The sequence below is a fragment of the Neofelis nebulosa genome, chromosome 9 (genome assembly GCF_028018385.1).
Source record: "Neofelis nebulosa isolate mNeoNeb1 chromosome 9, mNeoNeb1.pri, whole genome shotgun sequence".
NCBI lineage: Eukaryota > Metazoa > Chordata > Mammalia > Carnivora > Felidae > Neofelis > Neofelis nebulosa.
In genome coordinates, this window is record NC_080790.1 from 77,531,244 (window position 1) to 77,545,669 (window position 14,426).

Consider the following 14,426-nt stretch of genomic DNA (forward strand, 5'->3'; position numbering starts at 1 on the left):
AATTTTTTTTTAATGTTTATTTATTTTTGAGACAGAGAGAAACAGAGCATGAACGGGGGAGGGTCAGAGAGAGGGAGACACAGAATGTGAAACAGGCTCCAGGCTCCGAGCTGCCAGCACAGAGCCCGACGCGGGGCTCGAACTCACGGACCACGAGATCATGACCTGAGCCGAAGTCGGCCGCTTAACCGACTGCGCCACCCAGGCGCCCCCCTTGTGCATTTTTAAAATACAGGGGAAAGGTATTGTAAACAGATTAGCATTAAGCACATCTACTGTGTTGCAGATGATATGTTAAACACTAGAAATACAAGCATAAATAAGACATGATCATAATGATGTCTGTTTTATTGAGGATTTTCTGTGTGCCTGGCATCATTTACCTTGATAATCTCAGTTAATGCTCAGAACAGCCTTGCAAAGTAGATTCTGTTATTACAGTCATTTACAGAAAAGGAAAACAAGGCTCAGGAAGGCAAAATAACTTTGTGTAAGAACACACAACTATTATCTGTCTGACTCCAGAATCTGGGCTATTATAGGGGAAAGTTTTTGGTGTTAGAGGAATACAGAGAAGGTTCATTTTACCTACCTTATAGGTTTTTGGCCCTGTTACTTAGGAAACAGAGCTGGAACTATATTCTAGGTGCTAAGGTTTTATTGAGTGGCACAAATCCAAAGCAGCAGGAATGAAGGAAAAAGGGAAGGTGAGACAAGGAAAGAGGAAAGACATTATTACTAAGCAAGCCTTGACTTTGCAGGAAAACCAAGCTAGTCGTCTGGTCATGTGATACATCTTCTAACCGGGCCATGTGAAACTACCACCTCTTGGAACAGTTCCATCTCCTCTCTCTTACTGGCCAAAGATTAACCGTTGGGGCACATGTTGGCATAACCTTTGGGCAACTGCAAGAGAAGGCAGTTCCCATGCCCTGTGATACAGTGTCTCATCTGAGTCTGGAAATGTCCGGATGTTCTACAGCCTCTATGGGTATAATTGGAACAGACCTCAGGTTTCAAATTGTGGCTCCTACTGCTGTTGAAAAATCCTTCATGAGAGAGTTTCACAGTAGGGGAGTGATGGCATCTGATTGATGCAGTTAAAAATGGAGACTCAATTGTAAGGTGGCAAGAGAGAAGGAGGAAGACTAATCAGGAAGCTGTTGTAATAGTTTTGCCAAGTCATGATGATGGCTCAGAATGGAAAAATATTAGTAAAAATGGTGACATGTGATGATCTTTGACATGTATTTTGGAGATGAAACTAGTTAAGTTAAAAATATAGGTGAGAGTAATTTATAGTTCCATACACACACACACACACACACACACACACACACACTGAGGTATTTCTGAGCATTCCCTTTTTTTTTAGTTCAGTGACTGGAAAACCTAATCTTCTTTCCCTGCATCGTCACACCGTCATTGTAGGGCAGGTAACTCGTCTTTCCAGCTTGCCCAGAAACTCTACCGAGTATGCCATTTTGGCATCCTACTAAGACCCACACTGAGTTTATATTTCTATCTGGTATGTCTTTAGTTGCTTACCTCAGGCCAGCTCTGGCCCAGAGGGGGAAAAGGAGTCTTTCGGATCTTCCCAGTAGCACAGCCATGTATACTTTGTGCCTCTGTTGGTACCAGCATGTCCAGGCTCTCTGATAGTTGTGAGTTTGCCCCAAGGTTGCCAGGCTGAAGACTGTGTGGTGCTTAAACCTAGCCATGCTCTACATTACACTGCATGCCTTGGCATGGAGCTTTACTCACAGGAAAGTACTTAAAAAAAAAATAAAAAGATCATGCAGGGGCACCTGGGTGGCTCAGTTGGTTAAGCGTCTGACTTTGGCTCAGGTCATGATCTCATGGTCAGTGGGTTTATGCCCCGTGTTGGGCTCTATGCTGACAGCTCAGAGCCTGGAGCCTGCTTCGGATTCTGTGTCTCCCTCTTTCCACCCCTCCCCCTCTCACGCTCTGGTCTCTCAAAAATAAATAAACATTAAAAAATTTTTTAAAAAAAGTCTTGCATAGGTGGTATATGGATGGGTGGAAGTTCTGTCTCTTCCTTTGTCTCACTCTTTTGGAACGAGGTCACCATGAACTCCAGAACTTGGCTGGCCCTCCCCTTAATCATAGGCCCAGAAATCTCAGTACAGCTTTCCTGGATTACAGATGAGGGATTTATGACCTAAAGTTTTAAGTGTCTTCTTCAAAGTCACATGGCTAAGAAGTGATGAAAGGCAAATTAGAACCAAATCTCATTTCATTTTTTTCACAGAGTATTTCTTTCTACTATAAACTGGTACCATGTACACTACACAAAATATTTTATATTGTATGCAGATCCCATTGTCAGGGATGTGACCGTCTATTAAGGGTGAAGGTGTATGGTGTATAAATGACTGTACCACTTAGTGATTGTACATAATAGGCTGTGCATTTATATTTTAAAACTATTTGTCAAGGGGGCATTTATGTTATATAAGTAAAGCCATACATACATAAGAAAAATGTATTGTCTACACATAAACATATATACATGCATGCACACTTCTACAGACTCTCTCTCTCTCCCCCCCCCCCCCCCCACTGCTTTGTGAAACCTAATTTTCTTTTCCTTTGCCTAACCCTCCTATATTTTACACAAGACGGTATGGTTAGCCTTTTCATGCTAGAAAGGAAAGAAAAAGTATATATACTTAATGAATAGAAGGGAAAAACTGATAGCAGTTGTCAGTTTGTAGCTGAATATCAAATCTTTATCAACACTGTGTTCAGGGCTTGATGGGGAAGGAGGTAAGAAAACAGGAAGGTTTTCTGTTATTTTCCTTATGATAAGAATTGACTATAGCTGAAGTTATTTGGCAACCATTCTGTTCTCTCCATTTTTAACTTTACTACTTTTTTCTATTGTTACTCTCTTTTTTTACTTGTATTCTCCTTGATCCATCCTTCCCAAATAGGACATGTTTTCATTGTCGTTACTATGATGATCTTTCCAAAATATATTAGTGCTGATAATGACCTTTTTCATTACCCACATGGATATATCAATGATGCATATTCGTATCTACTAACAATGATTTAGGAGTTGATAATGCAGTTTGTCAGTCATCACCTCTCCTTCAATTGTACTTCTATGTACTTTCCCTCCTTAATTAGCTTTATAGTGGAGAAGGCCAGAAAATATGGATGAAATATTAGAAAATAAAAGGAGTACTTTACACAGATGTCCTGGAACTATTATACTACCTACAGCACAGAAACATAGGGACGCTCTTCTGTCTTAAGTAACAAGTAGTGTCTTCCATGCTAGTTATTTTGGTCTATATTTACAGTAATTGTTTTTAATGTTGTGCTATATTACTTCTACACATTTAGAATATAGAGTATATATTTTCAACATATGAAAATCAATATAGTACCCCCTATGAATAGACTAGTGGATAAAACCATATGGTCATTTAAGCAGATGCGGAAATCCCAACACCATTTCTTGTTATAAATACTCAATAAAGTAGGAATGGAGGGGAACTTTCTCAACCTGACAATGGGTATCAATGGAAAACCCATAGCTAATAACATACTCAATGGTGAAAGACTAAAAAAAAAAAGCTTTCCTCCTAAGATCAGGAATAGGACAAGGGTATCAACTCTGGCACATCTGTTCAACATTGTACTAGAAGTTGTAGGTAGGGCAGTTAGACAAGAATAAGAAATAAAAATCAGCAAGATTAGAAAGAAAGATGCAAAACTATCGCTATTTTTCAGTGATGTAATCATATACAGTATATAGAAAATCCTAAGAACACACACACACATAACCATTAATTAATTAACCATTAACAAACAAATTCATCAAGGTTGTAGGATACAAGAGTAACATACAAAAATCAATTGTAGTTTTATAGACTAGCAATGAATAATCCAAAAATGAAATTAAAGGGGCACCTGCATGTCTCAGTTGGTTAGTTAGGTGTCTGACTCTGGCTCAGGTCGTGATCTCATGATTCATGAATTCGAGCCCTGCATCGGGCTCTGTGCTGACAGCCCAGAGCCTGGAGCCTGCTTCAGATTCTGTGTCTCCCTGTCTCTCTGAGCATCCCCTGCTTGCACACGGTCTCTCTCTCTCTCTCTCACATATAAATAAACATTAAAAAAATGAAATTAAGAAAACAATTCCATTTGTAATAGCCTCAAAGGGAATAAAATACTTAGGAATACATTTAACAAAAGAAGTGTAAGTCTTGTACACTGAAAATTACAAAACATTTTGAAAGAAATTGAAAAAGGTCTAATAAATGGAAAGATATTTCATGTTCATGGACTGGAAGACTTCATTAATATTGTTAAGATGGCAATACTCCCCAAATTGATCTGCAGATACAATACAGTCTCTGTTAAAATCCTATTGGAGTTTTTTGCAGAAATTGACAAAGTGATTGTAAAATTCAGATGCAAATGCAAGGGACTCAGACTAGCCAAAACAATCTTGAAAAAAAAACAACAACAGAGGACTCACATGCCCAAATTTTGAAACTTACAATAAAGGCAACAATAATCAAGATAATGTGGTACTGGCATAGGAAAGGCATTTATAAATCAATACAATAGAATTAAGTGTCCAGAAATAAAACCTAACATTTAGTAAAAAGGACATTTCAGTGGGGGAAAGAATAGTCTGTTCAGCAAATGGTACCAGGATAGCTGCATATATACCTGTAAAAGAATGAATTTGCATCCTATCTTATACCATATTAAAAAATTTCAAAATAGATCAAACTCCTTAATTAATTAATTAATTAATTAATTTTTAGAGAGAGAGAGAGAGAGCACATGAGCAGGGGAGAGGGGAGGGACGGAGAGAGAGAGAGAGAGAGAGAGAGAGAGAGAGTGAGTCAGAGTCTTAAGAGGCTCCACGCTGAGCAGGAGCCCCTCGTGGATGAGGGGCTGGATCCCACAACCCTGGGATCATGACCTGAGCTAAAATCAAGAGTCAATCGATTGAACCATCCAGGTGCCCCAATGATGAAACTTTTAGAAGAAAATATTAACTGTCAATCTTTGTGACCTTGGATTAGGTAACAGTTTCTTAGATATGATACTTAAAGCATAAGCAGCAAAAGAAGAATGTTAGACTTGATCAAAATTTAAAATGCCAGTGTTTCAAAGGATACCACCAAGAAAATGAAAAGACAACTGACTGGGAGAAAATATCTGCAAGTCATGTATCTGATATTTGGTTAGCATATAAAATGTATAAAGAACTCTTAAAACTCAATGATAAAAAGGCAACCTGGTTAAAAATTGGGCAAAGAACTTGAATACCTTTCTCCAGAAAAGGTATGTAAATGTACAATAAGCACATGAAAAGATGCTTAACATCATTAATCACTAGGGAAATGCAAATCAAAATCGTAGTGAGATACCATTTCACACCCACTTAGAATAGTTACAATAAAAAAGATGGACAGTAACAGTTATTGGGGAGCACTTGGAGAATTGGTGAAATTGGAACCCTCATACAGTGCCGGTGCAAATGTAAATGGTACTACCACTTTGTCAGGTTCTCAAAAGGTTAACGTAGAGTTACGGTTACCAATGGGAGAGTATGCATTGTGTGAATGGAGGTCTTGGGTCTTGGGTTCCCCACAAAAGATTTATGTGAGGATCCACACTTGAATAAAGATAGCCAGAAGGAAAGTGGCAAGCACAAAGCAGTTTATCAAGAACATTACACTCTTGAAGTGAGAGAGTGGACAGGCCCAGAGGTGGCAACTGTACTGGGGTTAGGAGTATCTTTTTATGTTTGTGTAGGTTATGGGTCATAGCTAGGGTTGTCTCCAGCTGAGGTTGTTTCCAGTCATCTAAAGTACTCCTACTTGTTGAGAGGGGTAGTTTTTGACCCTACAGGGTTCTTGCCAGAACTGTCAAGACCATCTTCTGCCACAGGGGTGGGCAGGGAGGTGGGTCAACACCGCAAGGTAAATATAATGAGGCCATATGTTACCATGGGGTAGAGGTTGAGGATGAGAGTGCATGTTCTGCACCTGTGGCTCTTGGTCTGTAAGCCCTAGGGTGTTGGAAGCCACAAAGTCAGGATGTTGTGCCCTCAGGCTTCTAATGTGTCTCCTCTTTATCACTGCCTTTGCCTCCAGCTCATGTCTAACTAACTGCCTACTCTTTCTACCATATGGCTCAGCAGTACCATTTCTATGTATATACCTAAAAGAAATGAAAACACGTTCACACAATAACTCGTATATGAGTGTTCATAGCATCATTATCCATACTAGCCAGAAAATGGAAACAACCCCAATGTTCGTCAAATGATGAGTAGATTTAAAAATGTGGTATATCCATACAATGGCATATTATTTGGCCATGAAAAGGGATTACATACTGATACATGTTACAACGTGAGTGAACTTTGAGAGCAGCTAAGCTAGACAAAAGAGGCTGCATGTTACGTCATCACGTGCATATGAAATGTACAGAATAGGTAAATCCATAGAGACAGAAAGTAGATTAGTGTTTGCCTAGTGTGGGAGGGTGCGTGATGACTACTAATGTGTATAGGGTTTCATTTTGCAATGATGAAAATATTGTAGCATTAGGTAGTGGTGGTAGTTTCCTATGTTGCAAATGTAGTAAAAACCCCTGAATAGTTAGTACCCTTTAACATGGTGAATTTTATGGTATGTGGATCATATCTGAGTAGAAGGAAAATTAATTTTATTAATGGCTTAAAAGATCATGATTTGGTGACCTTTGGGGTTTGCCATGGCATGAACCCATTATCCTGCAAACTGGTAAATTTATGGAAATGATTCTGTAGTAACCGAGTAACAGGGTAATCAAAGAGCTGATGAAGGAAAACTTTATTTTTCTGAAAAGTATAGCTAATTAATGGTAGAATATCAATCACCATTTTGCTACACCTACTGGAATAGGCAATGACGATTATTGGCTGCTAATGAGGGAACTTGATAATGAATGAATCAGAGTACTACTACTGGAACCCTCAGATCCATCTTTAATTTTTTTTTTTCAACGTTTTTTATTTATTTTTGGGACAGAGAGAGACTGAGCATGAACGGGGGAGGGGCAGAGAGAGAGGGAGACACAGAATCGGAAACAGGCTCCAGGCTCCGAGCCATCAGCCCAGAGCCCGACGCGGGGCTCGAACTCACGGACCGCGAGATCGTGACCTGGCTGAAGTCGGACGCTTAACCGACTGCGCCACCCAGGCGCCCCACCCTCAGATCCATCTTAATATTACAGAAAGACTGTCTCCTGCATCTAGCCCATGGAATCACACAAAGGGGTTTTCTTTCTGGGGGTACCCATTCACTTTGTAAAACAGTCGTCTAAGTTTTGATTAAGGGCAGGCATCCTCTTTCATCTCCAGGAACTCCTGTTTTAGCTTGCATCTACACTACATCTAGCAGCTTTCCTTAGAAAGTTTTGTTCAGGGCAGAATGGAATTTGTGCTCCTGTTTTTCTTTTTATGTTTTTGTGTGATTCCTGAGAGGAGACAGGGTTTTTATGTGACTTCATCAAGTCATCTTAAACCCAAGAGTCTTTGAGCACTAAGTCAACAGATGAGGTAAGAGATAATCAAGATCTGAGATAGGCCAGAGGCCATGTTGACAGTGTAACAGGATAGATTTGTTGTTCGGGGATATTGGTTAGGGCACATAGTAGTGTCTTCATGAATGTTTGTTGACTGCGGAATGAACATAAGTGAATTTATCCAATTTTAGGGTTTTATTGCAATATTGTTATAAATTATACCACTTTGGTATGAATTATAGTCTACTTTTAGAGTTACCATGCATGAATTGAGTCAGTCTTGGGCTTCTAGAGGAGAGGTTGCAAACCGATGGCTGATAGGTCAAAGCTAGCCTACAACTGTGTTTTATTTGGCCTCCTCAGTGGTTTTTTTTTCCCCCCCTTTAATCTGTTGCCAACATTTCAAAATAATGGATTTCACATAAAAACTGGGTTTTCTGGCTTCTCTTAAAAAAGCAGATCTGGCAACACTGGGCTTACATTCCCTCATGCTACTCAGTGAAAGCTGAATAGTGACTGCATTAGACCTAGTCCTGTGCTGCTCCTGTCACTCACTGGTTCCTGTGGACATCTGAGTTTGTGACCCCTACTGTAGTGGTTTTAGAGGGCTATTTTCTAAGTCTTAGCCTAAGTCTAAAAGTGTTACTTTGAATTACCTTTCTTCTTATGTTGCTGTTTAAACATACCACATGATTATGACACCTATCTCATTAGAATGTAGGCTCTGTGTTGGCTGTAAGTGTGTCTTCTATTTCTAGATATTCTCCATGATGCTGGTATAGTGCCTTACATATTGTAGGGAAGTCAGTACGTATTTATACATCTCTGCTCGGATTTGGCAAGGTAATTGAGGAAGCCCAATATGCCGTGGCATTCAGACATTAACACATTTTTTTTGTGATGTTTATTTATTTTTGAGAGAGAGAAAGAGAATGAGCATGCATACGCGTGCACACAGAGGAGGGGAGAGAGAGAGAGGGAGACAGAGGATGCAAAGAAGGCTCTGTGCTGACGGCAGACAGTCCGACGTGGGGCTTGAACTCAGGAACCGCGAGATTTATGACCTGAGCCAAAGTTGGACGCTTAACCAACTGAGCCACCCAGGTGCCCCAAGACATGTTTATAATCCAGCAAAACAACATCTTGACACACTGGTTTAGAATAGAGATATCTATTATTATCATCTTGGAGAAATGATTTATGTTTATTAATGATAGTTTCATCCTCTTATTTTTATCAACCCGTTGTCTCAGATAATTTTAGGGTTAAAATTTATTAGATTACTAATTGTAGGGTTAATAAACAACATTTTGGATATTAAATATTTTCTTGGCCATCTTAATAATGTGGATTGAGTTAGGTCTTATGAATATATCCCATAGGTAAATGGGATATCCCATAGGTAAATATATCCCATACAGAAAATGAATGGAAAGAGCTGAGCTCTTTAAGGGGATAATCATTGTCAGAAAGGATATGGGAAAATGAATTTTTTTAAAAGAAAGTGTTATTTGATGATACAAGTACAAAGAGATATTGAAAACAATTGGTGGTAATGTTAGAAGTATAGGCAAGGGCCGTGTTATGTGCGTGTGGTTGGATTGCGGAGCTTAATGTAAGAGGAAGTCATGGAGTCAGTTACTTTGTAGTTTTTGAAAATTATTTCATGAACACAAACCATATTTTGTTTAGCCCCACACTAGCCAGTTGGGTAATGACTTTGAATATCAAGTTTGAACATTGTACATGTTGGTTTCATGCCATGTATATTTCTTAATCCTTATTGTGCGTTTATTTTTACATTAGGTGAGAAATTCATCCACACTTCTTTTCAGTACCTTGATCACAAGAATATTTGGAGTTAAAAGGGGAAAGGATGAACTTTCCAAAAAAAATAGGTAAGCTTCATCTAACGCTAACTTTACTTTTTACAAAATATTGTCCTGGCCAAAAATAATTTTTGGAAATTTGCTTACTTTTATGGATTCATCTAGAGCATAAAACTATTAAAATACTATAGTAAATTAACCTAAGCTGCCAAATTCTAACCTCTTGGGCAAAAATACCTACTGTTTAATAAGTGGACCTTTCAAAGCAACAAAAATATGGCAAGGTAGCATGGGCTGAAATGTCGAGCCGGTTTCTCAGTGCAACAGCTAAAGTATTTTTTTGTTTTCTTTGCATCTTCAGGTATTCCTTTAATGTCCTAAATTGTTTCTTCTTGATGTTTTAACCACGTACTAACTTGTGTAGTATCTTTACTTTTGTAGCTGGAAGTTTAAATGTTTGTGATACACCCATCAGAGCATGTCCCAGATTATTTTTGCGTTAAACTCTGCAGCCAAGGGGAGCAGTTCCAGGTAGATGTTGGCCACATGGAGTAAATAGTGCTTTTTACTTTTTAGGGCTTTAGTGTTACAGTTTTTTTTTTTAAGATGTTTTACTCTTAAGATTTTTTTTTTTTTAATATCTGGGAAGAAACCTATAGAAACACTTTGACAATGGGTTGTATCTTTAGATACAATGCACAAGTTCCGTTTGTTGGTTTTAAAGAAGAGAAGTTTTGAATAACTGTTTCTTTAGCCTTTAGGATTTGATGGTAGTCTAGCGGCTTGCAAGGTCGGACACTAGATGTCACTGTCACTGCATGTGTAATTACTTTCTTAACTTCATTCAGGATCCAATTAGGCCCAGTGCTTTCTCTTAAGGATCTGAAGATACCCCTGGCCATGTTCCTCTCCTCCCTAAAAAGGCTGATTATCACATTTTTAATTTAGGTTTTAAGCTGTTATTTGGTAAAATATTTTCTTGTGATGAAGTGAGTTTTAGGAATTAGAAAATATGGAATAATTTTATGATGTACTGTTGGTAAGTCTAATGAAACCTACAGATAATTCTGAATTGTCATTTAAATTGCTATTTATTGCCCTATGAAATTCAATAAATATTTAAAAAGAAGGCAACTGGCTATAAGTATGAATCCCCAGAGTATATTCAGGAAATACCAGAGAGTTTTGTTTTTTCTAATCAAGTTGTATTTTTAAAATAATGCTAACATCATTCCTTTGAAAGGATGATTACAATTTTTACTATTTAGTAGGTTTCTAAAGAAATTCTTCTTCTCATTAGTTTGAAATCACTAAGATTTCTTTCTCCTTAGCTTTCTTTATTTTGTAATAATTCTAAAGTGTTGAGGTTTAAAACAGTTTGGTCATGTTATAAAATTGTGATAAATAGGGGCACCTGGGTAGCTCAGTTGGTTAAGCGTCTGATTAGGCTCAGGTCATAATCTCAGTTGATGGGTTGGAGCCCCATGTCGGGCTCTGGGCTGGCAGTTCGCAGCCTGGAGACTGCTTCAGATTCTATGTCTCCTGCTCTCTTTGTTTGCCCCTCCCCCACTTGTGCATGTGCGCACACGCTCTCTCTCTCTCTCTCTCTCTCTCTCTCTCTCTCTCTCTCTCAAAAATAAACAAACATGAAAAAAAAGAGACGGTGATCAATAAATAACAGCATAAGTAAAATATGAGATAATTAACAAGTGAAATTAATGTTTAAAACTAAATTTGACAGTGAAGAAATGCTTTTTTACATTTTACTTTTTATAGAATGAGTGATACATGGATGTGTACACAGATTTTACTATGTACAGGAGAAAAATCATCATTCCATTTAGGTTACGTCTGAAGGAGGTTGGAAGAATAACACAATGAAACCACCCTGCTTTAATCTTTTTGCCAAAGGCATGATGATGGGAGCCGCCATTATAAATTCATTTTTCTTAAATAGGAAAGGTTACAAAATATGTAACTTTCCTAGAAAGATGGAAATGGAATATTCATATAATTGCTTTGAGTAAAGTTGAAAAGTGAAATGAAGGAATTAAGAAATTAATAATTTTTAAAAATGTGATGAACATTCTTGGTGAGAGCCTTTACTTTAATAATCTGAAGATTGGTATATATCATTATGTATACAGAGCTTCTGTTCTCTGTTTAACTGTTGAAGAGTATATTTCCTGGAAGCATCCCCTGGATTTGCTCTGCAAAACCTTTAGTGTCTTAGATTAGCTGTTATTTGTAGTGGTTCTAGTTGTAGTTTGTTTAAGTCTATCACTTTTTGTTGAAATGTTTATAAGCTTGTTCCCTACACTATTAATTCCGTGAGGGCAGAACGTTTCTCACCTATTCTGTGTATACATCATGGGCACTTTCAGAATGCTAGTAATAATGATGTCTTGTTGGTGGGTCACTCGCCCATCGAATAACTACACTCAGCTGATGAGACCTCACAGGCCAGTTAAATCTACTTTCACAGCCACAGATTGGTCTGCACACCGTCTTGCAGATGTGTGTTCTTGGTCAGAAGGCAACTGGTCATAAAAAGAACATCTGCCTTTCCCATCTAGTGGGGAAAAAATGTCTATCTTGGGGTAAACAGACTTGGTTTCTAGGCATTTTGCTGCCGCTGGAGATGACCTTAATAGACTCCCTTATCCTCTTTGTACTTCAATTTCTCCATCTATGTAACGGGAATAATAAGATCTGTGCCCTGTCCTCAAAGGGCTGTGGTGGGGATAAAACAAATGATTAACAGTTCATTTCTTTTAAAATGTTGGAAGTCCTACACAATTAGAGACAGAGTTGCTTTTTTTCTATTACCACTTCTATTCTAGTACTCGGCCCATCGTCTTAGAATTATAGTGAAATTTTGGAGTACAGAGTCAGTATCTTACCCATTTGTATACCTAGCATATGTGTGGCATATAACAGGCACACAGAAATAGTTGCTTAATGAGTAAGTAAATTTTGTTATGAGAGGAGAAATAAGAAATCTGGTTTCTATTCCTGCCTTTGTTGCCATGTAGCCACGATAACCAACTGAGACAAATTAGTTAACCTTTCCAGGCCGTGGTTTTCTCCTCTAAGATAAGAGATTTGGACTGTCCTGGAGGTTTCCTATTTCTGTAAAATACCAAGCTAAGGCTTTATGTAATTGTTACTGGAATTGTGGTTTGGTAACCTGCTATATTCCCAGTTCCTAGAACAGTACCTGCCTTGTAGTGGGGACGAGAAGTTCCCTTTACGTATGTAAAGAAGGGAATAGAAGGTTCTGCATCCCCATTTGTAAGTATGTAGAGTGCACTCGTAATGATGGGACTCTAGAGCTCCTTAGTCTTGTTCTAGATGCGTTCCTTGGATTATGAAGAATGAGAACACTTAAGTTTCACTTGTTTTGAAATAATTTTACAGCATTTTAATTTTCTAAATCTCCTTTCCTTTCTATTTATTACCTCCTGACTGACTTGGCCTGACTGGATGAACCTTTGATCCTACGTAGAAGCAGAGCCTGCATAGCCCTGTGATGCAGGGAGTGTGGTGGGCTTTCCAAAATGGCCTCCATCTACAGTGTTGTGAGGGGTCTACCCTTGATGGTTCCTCTTTCTGTACAGGGCAGGAGCTAAACCAATGTGATCTTTAACTCTAGGTCTTTCTCTTTAGTCCCTGTGGTATTAACCTTCAACTATTCTAGTCCCAGGTAAATGACAAATATCAATATGTAGCAGTCTGAACACTTCCAGGTTTTGCAAAAGCTTCACGTTGGTCTCAGTGTATTCTACAGCTCTTGCTTTCTGTCTTCATTTTAAATCATTTAGCCAGTGAGAATTTGTTAGCATTTATCATGAATTCATTATTGACACAACAGAGGAGTACATGAGAAGTATAAAACTTGGACCTCGCTAAAGGAGCTTATGTTTTAGCTAAGGGAACAGAAACTGTTATCTGTGAAAGATACAAGTTGAAGATAATTTGTAATAAGCGAATGTACAATGTGACATGAGTAATAGATGCACTAGAGAATCCTTAATGGGAGAGTTGAGTGGAATATTTGGGGGAAGTAGTGTTTCTTGTAAAGCTTTGGAAATGAGTACATTTGGGGTACGTGGAAATAGGTGGGTTGAAAAATGGAACAAAAGAAGAATAATCTTGTTTTTTGTATTATTCAGTATAATGATCTCTATTCTGCCTTATTAAAGAAAGCTTATATTTAAGTTAGTATCCTGGGATGGTTTAGTACAATTTAAGAAGAAAGTGTTTGTAAAAGCTTCACTAGGTCCATGAAAAATTAATTTAAATGACTATGTTAGGAGATGTAGAACCGCATTTATTTTACTTTCCTGGGTGTAAATTACAAAGAATTATTTTAGTTATTCCTCTTAATATCTTGGTTGTGTCGGTCTGGAAGGATCCTCTGAGGGGCATCTGATCTGGTCCAGTCTTTGCTTATAGACAGAATTCAAAGCAGTTTCCAAACAGACTGGCTTCTCTCTTGTTCTTCATGTTTTCTAGGAAAAGGGATTCCACAAGTTTCTGTGGTTACCCACTCCATTGTTTAGGAAATAATTGGATTCTCAAAACTAAAGTTGAGAGCTGTAGGGCAATTTGGTTTTTATATTCTAGAGAATGTAATTATTAGAATTCAGAATAGCTTATTTGCTTTGAACTATATAATAGTTTGTAGCAAGCGCCTGTTTGGTCAACCTGGAAATCAAAATTTTCTTTGACTGTGGCCAGGATAATCTTAACATCCTCAGACCCAAAGTATTCTCATTTTCTCCATTTAAAAAGCATTTATTATGTGTTTACTCTGGGCCAGGCTCTCTGCTGGGCACTGGGATCCAAAGATGAATCAGACATGCACTTGGCCACGGGGAAGCGGACAGTCTAATGGAGAATATCTGTAGTTATCTCCTGTGCTGTGGTCTCTGTTCCACTGGTGCAGAAGGAAGAGGGGAGCATATCTTCAGTGCCTGTTTGTGTGCTTGGCTGGCTGGGCCCTTTATGGGTAACTAACTTAGC

The 14,426-nt window shown here is 38.3% G+C and overlaps 1 protein-coding gene across 6 annotated transcripts in view; it reads left to right on the forward strand.

The window, feature by feature from the left end:
- Positions 1 to 14,426, forward strand: part of THADA (THADA armadillo repeat containing) — a 330,983-nt gene that overhangs the window by 94,018 nt on the left and 222,539 nt on the right. For all 6 annotated transcript variants that reach the window (XM_058684278.1, XM_058684279.1, XM_058684280.1 and 3 more), the window contains one exon: positions 9,376 to 9,467. In XM_058684278.1, the coding sequence (XP_058540261.1) occupies positions 9,376 to 9,467 (92 nt within the window). The remainder of the gene's footprint in view (positions 1 to 9,375; positions 9,468 to 14,426) is intronic.